The 10,072-nt window shown below is 34.9% G+C and overlaps 2 protein-coding genes across 2 annotated transcripts; both read left to right on the plus strand.

Annotated features, from left to right (window-relative positions):
* Positions 1–2,335: 2,335 nt before the first annotated feature.
* Positions 2,336–3,768, plus strand: LOC139850024 (uncharacterized). Its single transcript, XM_071839623.1, has 3 exons — positions 2,336–2,857; positions 3,453–3,644; positions 3,763–3,768. The coding sequence occupies exons 1-3, from the start codon at positions 2,336–2,338 to the stop codon at positions 3,766–3,768; spliced, it is 720 nt and encodes a 239-aa protein (XP_071695724.1).
* A 2,926-nt stretch (positions 3,769–6,694) lies between these two features.
* LOC139850025 (F-box/LRR-repeat protein At3g26922-like) lies at positions 6,695–9,845 on the plus strand. The gene is made up of 3 exons (XM_071839624.1): positions 6,695–6,784; positions 8,205–9,173; positions 9,816–9,845. The coding sequence occupies exons 1-3, from the start codon at positions 6,695–6,697 to the stop codon at positions 9,843–9,845; spliced, it is 1,089 nt and encodes a 362-aa protein (XP_071695725.1).
* The last annotated feature ends 227 nt before the right edge of the window (positions 9,846–10,072 follow it).

The following is a 10,072-nucleotide window of genomic DNA, read 5'->3' on the forward strand; positions in this document are numbered from 1 at the left end:
AACGCGTGAGTGGTTAAGTCCTCTTGGTTGATCCACTTATCCCCAAGTAACTGCTGCCAAAATTTTTTTATGTCTATGTACAATTTGCAATTTAATAATTTGTTTCTTTGTAACATAACAGACCCTTTATCAAAACAGTCATATATGGAAGCTAACACGCTCGCGTACTCATGAAAAGACATAACCCCTACAAAAAATCTCTCAAAAGCCCTAACCTGCTTGATAGTACGAGTCTGTATCTATCCTAAATTGAACAATCCTTCCTTCCTTCTGATCGAGCACTTCATCTTCCTGAACATAAACCCTAGGTACGTTTATCTGCTTAATAAGTGTGTAGAAAACATCTATTTAATCCGAATTTTAATTTTGTATATTTTGTTGAAATACTTTGACTCGAAAATTGACAGATCGAATACGTTTTTAAATCTGTTTTGGTGATCCACGTAGCTTCAGTGAATCATTAGAAGCATATTACATCTATCAATTTGATCTAAACATCATCAGATTGATCTATGGATCAAAGTCAGTTGACTATCTCAGAAAAAGTCAACAAAATGAAGAACAGACACTGAGATTGAATCTCTGCAAATTAACACGAATTAACTTGATTTGGATCGTGTAAACGAGTTACTTTTGCTCTGATACCAATTGTTAAGATTAAAACTAGGTTGAATTCGTGTTCTAGGACTTGTATGTGAATGATCAGTGATATATGTATGTATAGTATATGAATGTCTGACTGTGATATGAATAATGAGATGAAGATGATGATGAATATGAATCTTATTCAATACATTGTGCCAAGATTACAAGGTATTAGGGATTACAGGGTGTTAGGGATTGAGAGAGTATTGGTGAGTGTGTGTGTGGAGTTGGTGTAAAGTGAGGTAAGCCTCAGTTCATCATCCTCTAAATGTGGTATTTATATGAGTTATACCAAACTCACATCATATTTTATGTCCTAACAAAAGCCCTCTGAAAAAACTAATCCAAACAAACTGGCCGGTTACATTCTTTTAAGGTTAACAGCTGATATTGAAAGTGAAATTATCTGAGTTTTTGCTACAATTTGTTTTTAAAAGTTTAGTGATATGTCTCCTTTTTTAATACCAGGATTAACATTCTGTCTCTACTATTAGTACAAACTGCTATTCCTTTTATATATTTATTTATAATAATGGGGGAACTGGGAAGGAAACAAAGCTGTAACTATCTCCAATCCCTTTTTTTGTTTTTTAGACAAACTTCAATAGTAACAACATGAATTAATGTTTGAAGCTTAATGATGGCGTCCATTATATATATTGTTATAGGCATAGAATTATAGATGTAATTTGTTCTTGTAATAGGGAGTATAAATACCTCCACCTAGCTTAGGATTAATGCTAACCCTTCATAACACACCTCACCTCCACACCTTGAATCACACACACAACACCAACTCTCTTAACCTCACATGTAATTTGAATCATGAATGAATCTTGACTTTTGTTGTGTATGCATATGTGCTAATCATCATCATTTTAACTGCTGCTACTGATCTATATCATTCATATTCATCTGCATATATATACATATAGATACTACATACATACTGTTACATTGCATTCACATACGAAAGCATGAATTGAATCATAATATAGCTATTTCATATATTTAGTTATAATCGGGAAATATGATAATATGAAACTTAAAGTATGGTACATAGGCTGGCAGACGATTGCATTTACTCGTATGCACTCGGCTTAACCGGGTGAGTCCGTGAATGTTGCTAAGGTTCTTGTGAAGATATCGGGACCTTTTCAAATAGCACATATGGAAGTTTTTAGATCATATAGCTATTTGCGTAAAATGTGTTTTTTATTTTTGTGAATGTTCTGATTGCTGCATTCTGATAGTTTTCAGCTTTTGGAGCCGAAAGAGAAGTCATGAAAGTTGGTGGTTTAGGGGACACTAAAAGCAAGTCAAAGGAAATAGAGTTAAAGAGTATGCATGAACGTAAAAGAATGAGGATGAATGTGGAACTGGATAGATTGAGTAGCTTGCCAGATGATCTTATCCATAAAATCTTGTCTTTTATAGACATCAAACATGTTGTCCAAACTAGTGTTTTGTCATCTAGATGGAGGTTTGTCTGGACTTCAACTCCCCATCTCAGTTTCTCAAGTAGGGAATTCTCTACATTACGTAAGTTTCCAATATGGTTAAACATGTTCTATCTGGACGCAACAATGAAATAGATGTTTACTCCGTCAAACTCTGTTTTCGTGGAAAGTTTACCCAAATGTTTGTCAAAAGAATTCTTAACTATGCATTTTCACACAATGTTCAAGAAATGACTATTACAATCACCGAGAAACAAATTGAATTCCCTTTTTCTCTCTTTGATTCTCCAACTCTAAAACATCTCACTTTTGGTGGACCTCGTTATCGTGGTTCATTGAAAGCCACTTCAACTTTAGAGCTCCCATCCTTAACAACATTGCATCTTAAACATGTCATATTAAATGATAATAGTAGTGATAGCTACATAGCAAAGTGTGTCAACTTGAAGAGTCTCACCTTAAATCAATGCTATATGAAGGGATCAGTTGGTTTTACTATATGTCATCCTCAACTGTTGAGTCTCACGCTCAAATCTGTAGAGGGGGTTGTCAAAGTTATTGCACCTCAACTCAAAAATATATCTTTGGCTCTTTCTCACAATTATCATTTCCAATGCTTTGCAAACGCATTGCCTTCTTTGGAGAAGGCTGATATATGCATCCATTATCCCTCTGATGCTCTTAAGATAATTAATATGCTTCAGCAGTTCTGTTCTGTCAAATATCTTACCATGAACGTGGAGATTGTTGAGGTATTTTGATTCTTAGTGTTTCTAATGTTTACTGTACATAGTTTTAAAAAAATTTCTTTTGGAACAACAGAAAGAAATACCAGTATACATTTCAATTTAAATATTAGTATTTACTTATTTAGTACTCATACTAATAAATATAAAGACAAATACAGATTAACACAAAGCTAGATATATAGTAACATCTTTGGGCTAAATAGGTGTATTAATTAAGATTTCTTCTAGGGTTTCAATTTATGGCAGATTAACACAAACCAATCATATTATCCTTTTTCTATTAAATCAGTTTAAAATATCTGCTCCCAAAAACAGTCATATATAAGGACTTTAGGAGAAGATTCATATAATCTCTATCTTCAGAGTGGAATTTTGTATATGAGTGTATTTTACTTAAAATAGGAACCTCTTTGGCGCTAAACACTAATTCGTACCAAATACTAATACTAATAAAAAAGTTAGAAGATACAATTGACTATGAACTAACAATCCAGAAAGATATGTGCATGCAGTTATATATCTGTACCTATTATTGTAATGTGTGTATCAACTGTTCCATCTTATTTGTACTTATTTTTAATTGTGATTTGTTTTCTAGTTACTATCTACATCAGTGGATCTAATCTCAAATCAGCCTTCTCCATTTGCTAACTTGGAGACTTTAAAGATTTATCCAGTGACTGGAATCTTGGTAGGGCGAACACTGAAGAATGTTGATGTATCAACTGTCGTCAAAAGCTATTTGCTAGATACTTCACCACATGCCACACTTACAATAGTTTCACGTGAGGTACTTTTCGTAAAGTGAATTTTCATGTATTGTTGAAACTTCTTTTGCTGTAGTATAGATTATGCATGGGAACTATTGACTACATGATAGTTTAAACGCACGTGTTAAATTTCAACAGGAATGATATTATGTACTATTGTTGTCGGGCAGTCGTATTCATCACATTTGTTAACTATACCAAAATTATGCATTACTAATTCTATCCCGTTTTAAATTCTCTGCAGGAAGTTAGAGCTGTGAAGAATGTATCCCAAAAGTACAGCTTCTGATTTGGATAAAAGGAAAGATCAGAGCCTGCGGTCTGCTTGTATGTATGAAGAAAAAAAGGTATCTCATATCGTTTCTCAATTGAAGTATGTTGAAGAATTACCGAAAGACATACCGACATCAAAGAAGGTGAAGATGCAAGCATGATTTGCTAGTATGTGTGAACAAGCTGATACTGTCGTGAATAAAACACTAGAAAATATGAAGCAAAAAAAATTAAGTACCCACTTTCGTCAACTTTCCACGGCATTGCAGCCGTCTTCTTAACTTGTAAGTTCTTCATTTTACATTATATGTTTATGATCAAGTCTTCAAAAGGCTAGTTACTGGTATCACGTGTCTTGTGCTTTCGTTAGAATTTCAGGTTCACGCATCTTTTGTTATATCCTCTAGTTAGGCAGTCAGCATACCACTTTTGCTTTTTAGAGTGGGGAACTCAACTACTCAAGCATTTTTAACTTTTAAACATGAATAGTCAATGCCTTTTTGTATATGTTGTTACTAGGGACTGTTACTATGGACGGGGAAACAAGATGATCAACTGCTCATGCTTGAAATGCCAGCTTTAATGTAAATGAAGTAAAGCATAGAAACGAATTAAGTGCTACAAACTTTTGTATTTTGTGCAATCTTATGATCTTTTTTAACCGTACCTTTTCTATCTTGATGATATTAATAAGTAGTTGAATACTTTTTTGTGTTATTTGACTATTTCAATTCTTTTTTATTGACAAAATTATGAGTTGGGCTTCAAGGTCATTCTATGTAATAATGTTGTTTGTCGTTATGGGTACGTCATTAATGGTTGATGTGAGCCACTCGTCAAATGAAGTGTGAGCTGCAGTGCAGAACTAGAGGATGTTTTGTAGAGTTCTGATTTTTTTCTTTTGAACAGATCATCACAACGTACAACGGTTTAGGGATTTTTCTGTCTTTTATCACATTTTGTTTTTCGTCCAGATCCTCCATTTAGTTGAGTTTTTGAACGTTACGCCTTCTAAAGATGACAATGAGATCAGATTTAACCAATTTTTGTGATCCTTCAAAAACTTTCACGCCCTATATTGTAGGAAAGGTTGTTCGACTTCCAACATATATTGAGCAGCATATGCACTAAACCAGAAATCATCTATAGCTACCCAAGTTTATGGTTGTCATTGAAGTTGCACCACAAAGATTTTACACTTCTGACAGGAAGTATTGACTTTCGCCGTTTCGAAGACAAAGGCACCCTTGCTATGTTTGAATGACATGTTCTGGCTATTATACTAATTTATAACAAAGATATCATGATGTAGTGCTGATTTGAATATTTCTCCGTTGGAACCTTCAAAAATGACCATTCAACGTTTCTTCTTGACAAAATTACGTGGTTGGTCCTTGGTGTTTGTCTAAAATTGCACGCTAGCCACTTAAGTTTATTCTTGACATGGTCACTCAAGTTTGAACTAATTACGCGATTGGTCCCTCGGCCTTATGACCGTTAGTGAAGTCTCGTTGAACGGTATCATGTGCGTGACATGTGTTGGCATTTTCGACATTTTGGCAACTCCTTCATCTTCAACAATTTGACTACTCCTTCATTACCTTCTTCTTCAACATTACCAAAATTCATAAAATCTTAATCTTTTTCATTTTCAAACTTATCGAAATTCAAACCAATTAATTAACATTGTATCACACCCTCTTTTACAAAATAAAACCTAAAACCTAAATTATCCAACATTTGTATAGTCTGAATAAAAAACTACTGAATTCTGAGCTATGTATCGATGAGATGTTTCGGGACAATGGTGGATCACTTCGAGAGGTCAGACATCAACCGTTTTCGCTTGCGGTCGAATAGGTAACCGTATATCTTATTTGAAAGAATCAAAATCACAACTTTTTTGGTAAAAAGGTTGTCTCTAGCCCGACTTTACCAAATGAATACAAGTTTAAAGTTTCAAATGATTTTCTAGAAGATCAAAGTAACACTCAATGGCATGACGTGAATGGCTCTTTACCCCGAATATGGCTAAAACGCATGCAAGTTTCCAGAATGATTTGAATATGCTTTTTTTAGATATTATCTAAACATACATATACCCTTATCTCAAACTTGTGTTCTAGCTCATGTGTTACTGGTTCATCTCTTTTAGCAAGATGTCGGGAGTTCAACTTCCGTGAGGTGCAACATGTGATCTCATATGTTGTTCAAAATAACATATACCCTTATCTTAGTGCTGTTAAAAAAAACATATGCCCTTATCTGATTGATTAACATCTCTCTTTTTAGTTGTGAGAAGAAATATACAAATAAACAAATCCGTATAAGAATAATACTTTCTCTATTTTATACTAGTGTAATAATTAGATTTTTATTAGATTTATGATTATGATTTATGATATAGATTAATTAATGAATGGAAACTATCAACAATAACAACAACAAAACTCAATCCCGCATATGAGGGAGGTGATATGTAGACAATCCTTCATCTACTCTAGTGTAAAAAAAGGTCGTTTCCCTAATCACGAGCCAGAGAAAAAAATTCTCCACTCACAGGAAGAGAAACTCATCCCTCTCTCTACTCCAGGGTAGAAAGAATCAAATTTTCATGGGTTTTAAAGTCTGCCTGAAATTCAATTTAGGCTCTAAGCGCTAGTCAAATCGCCACTGGAAAGTGGAAACTATATGGGTATGTTTTACTTCCCACCTACTTATATGTTTATGTACATTTTTTTTTCAAAGTCAAGTCGTCGCCATCACTCAGTAGGGACTTAATCACCTTCGCGATCATATGCCACGCACGCACGTGCTTTCGGGAGGAAACTCAAATTGTGTTGCAGGAACCCGATCCTTAAACCATCCCGAGGGTCAGGCGGACCGGGTTTGAATCTTAAACGGATCCGGGAGAAAACTCTGAGGGCAATGAGCTTCATATTTCAGGTAGATTGATTAATAGGATGAGCAGAGCCAGACTCGAATTCATGACCTAAACTCAAGCCCCACACACAAGGTGTAGAGATACACTAAGGCAATAAATTCACTATAAGTAAAAAAAAAATGTAACCAGTTTATTCAACTTATTTTACGAACTCACTAATCTTTAATCACATGACAACTCAGAGCTTTGCAAACAATCCAAAGTCATTGCGAACTTCTGTAACCATCGGGATTAACTACGGATCTCGGACTCATTACCTTCGCTCCACTATGGAAATAGAGACCCTTACCAGAACAGGATCATAATCATGTATGGAAACTAAACGTACAATAATAAACTCATAAAAAGACAGTAACCCCCACAAAAATTATGCCCAAACCTGCTTAATAATACGAGTAATCTTCTAAATTGAACAAAATCCTTCCTACTGAGTTCTGAGCACTTCATCTTCCTGAACATAAACCCTAGGTACGTGTATCTGCTTAATAATACGAGTAATCTTTATGACTCTATGCATGTGTATGTATATACGTGTTTGTAATGTGTGTGTGTTTGCGCAAAAACTCAAATATGATTGAAAAACCTGTAACTATGCATAGGTATACGGATATCATCGATCCAAATGTTATTTAAGTTTATATGTTTAAAAAGCTCAATTTCAAAATTTTCATCTCCCTGGCTTCTAAAAGTTGGGTTTCCAACATCAAATAAGTTATTGATCTAAAAATTGTTTTGGAAAATAAATCTTACCTTTTCGAATCATATAAGCTAAAAAAACCTTTGATAAAGCTAACCCAAACAACAAACTGGTTATATTCTTTTAGGGTTAACAGCTGATATGGAAAGTGCAAGTATCTGAGTTTCTGTAGAATTCTTTGTAAAAGTTTAGTGATATGTCTTTTTTTAATAGTAGGATTAACGTTCTCTGTGTAAGAACTGGGGAAGGAAAAAGAGGCTGTAAATATCCCTAATCCCTTTTTTGTTATTTAGAAAAACTTCAATAGTAACCACATTAATTCATATATAGGAATTATATAATTTTAGAATAATGAACGTTTGAAGCTTAATGAGGCGTCCATTATATATATTTAAATTATAAGTGGCATATATGATGATATGAAACTTAACGTTGGGTAAATAGGTAGGTAGGCGATTATATCTACTCATATGTACTAACGGGGTGAGTCCGTTACCGTTTCTGAGCTTTATACTGGCCACCTAAGATACTTGTGAAGATATCAGGATTGATTCAGGTTCTCTTTTCGCCACCTTATAATTTGATTAGTTTAGATCATATGGCTATTCGTGTCAAATGCATTTTTCTTTATCGAATATCTGATATCTCATTGCTGCATTCTGATAGTTTTCAGCTTTTGGAGCCGAAAGAGAAGTCATGAATGTTGGTGGTTTAAGGAAAATTACAAGCAAGTCAAAGGAAATAGAGTTGAAGATTATGCATGTACGTAAAAGAATGAGGATGAATGTGGAACTGGATAGATTGAGTAGCTTGCCAGATGATCTTATCCATAAAATTCTCTCTTTTATAGACATCAAACATGTTGTCCAAACAAGCCTTTTGTCATCTAGATGGATGTTTGTTTGGACTTCAACGCCCTATCTCAATTTCTCAATGGATGATTCCGCTACGTTACTTGAGTTCTCCAATGTTGTTAAACGTGTTTTATCTGGCCGCAATAATGAAATAGATGTATCTTCCGTCAAACTCCTTCTCCGTGGAATGGTTAATCGGGGGCTTGTCAAAAGAATTATTTACTATGCGTTTTCACACAATGTTCAAGAAATGGCTATTACAAGCCTTGGGAAGAAAATTGTATTCCCTCTTTATCTCTTTAATTCTAAATCTCTCAAACATTTCACTTTGCGTGGACCTGGTTATTCTACTCATTCATTGAGAGTCACTTCAACTTTAGACCTCCCGTCCTTAACAACATTGCATCTTGATCAAGTCACAATAAATGTTGACAATAGTGATAGCTACATAGCAAAGTGCTTTAACTTGAAGAGTCTCACTGTAAATCACTGCAAAATGATGGGATCGAGTGGTTTTACTATATGTCATCCTCAACTGTTGAGTCTCACACTTATATCTACAAAGGGGCTTGTCAAAGTTATTGCACCTCAACTCAAAAATATATATTTGGTTCATTCTCATTATAATTCTTTTCCATGCTTTTCAAACAATTTGCTTTCTCTGGAAAAGGTGGATATCTGCATTGGCTATTCCCACCGACATCGTGCTCTTAAAATTATTGATATGCTTCAACAGTTATGCTCTGTCAAATATCTTACCATGAACGTGGAGATTGTTGAGGTATTTGATGGGAAAATAATCACAACGGACAATCTACAAAGCGGAAACAAACCCGTTTGACCAATACTTTCCCGACCCGTATGAACCCGTGAAGATGCTAACAAACAAGCTATACCAAATCCAACCCAAATCAGTAGCTAAACAATACCAAATCAGTAGCTAAGCAATAATCAAGCACACACAATACACACGAGACTTTTTACGTGGAAAACCCCTCAAAATCGAGAGTAAAAATCACGGGACTCGTAAGCCACTTAAATTTCACTATCATCAACAAGAGAGCAATACAACAATCCTTCTCTAGATCAACTAGAGGTATACAACATCATCATACTCTTGAACTACAACAATCAACAAGTATATGAAACAATTAAAGACAAAAGAGGAATGATTCACCCAATAAACTGCCCTCTGTTCCAGCAGCAAAAAAACGAGCTACAGGCCTCTTTAGACGAATTCAACGGTTGAAAACCTTGGCACTGATGTCAGGAAGACACAACCCAAATTTTATGAAGATCCAACGGTTAGATCTCCGGGGATCGTCGATTTACTGACCAGCTGTCTTTGTAGACGGAAATTGGGAAAACACACTTTTTCTTTGAAGACTTTTTTGCTCTCTTCTCTCTTGATGATTGAATACAGCCGCACACAACTAATCTAAATAATGCCTAAGACACTTGACCAAGTCAACAAGCATCTTGGGCCTAAATTTGTTAGGCTTGGGCTAGAGATAAGTTTCCTCATATTTGGAAACATATAAAGAACCCAACAAATCTCCCCCTTTCCAATTATGAAGAAGGAATCGCCATCCCGGTGATCGAGCAACATACCTTGAGCTTCTCATTTGCTAAAGCCTTTGTGAACATGTCGGAACCATTATCATTGGTGTGAACTTTATC

The sequence above is a fragment of the Rutidosis leptorrhynchoides genome, chromosome 5 (assembly GCF_046630445.1).
Source record: "Rutidosis leptorrhynchoides isolate AG116_Rl617_1_P2 chromosome 5, CSIRO_AGI_Rlap_v1, whole genome shotgun sequence".
In the NCBI taxonomy this organism is placed as follows: Eukaryota; Viridiplantae; Streptophyta; class Magnoliopsida; order Asterales; family Asteraceae; genus Rutidosis; species Rutidosis leptorrhynchoides.

Bases quoted from the DNA above. Each gene is read 5' to 3' on its own strand.
- LOC139850025 (XM_071839624.1), top strand. From the start codon at position 6,695: ATGCCACGCACGCACGTGCTTTCGGGAGGAAACTCAAATTGTGTTGCA. The intron at 6,785-8,204 runs GTTTGAATCTTA...GCATTCTGATAG, and splicing joins CCGAGGGTCAGGCGGACCGG to TTTTCAGCTTTTGGAGCCGA. The intron at 9,174-9,815 runs GTATTTGATGGG...GATTGAATACAG, and splicing joins TGAACGTGGAGATTGTTGAG to CCGCACACAACTAATCTAAA.
- LOC139850024 (XM_071839623.1), top strand. From the start codon at position 2,336: ATGACTATTACAATCACCGAGAAACAAATTGAATTCCCTTTTTCTCTC. The intron at 2,858-3,452 runs GTATTTTGATTC...TTTGTTTTCTAG, and splicing joins TGAACGTGGAGATTGTTGAG to TTACTATCTACATCAGTGGA.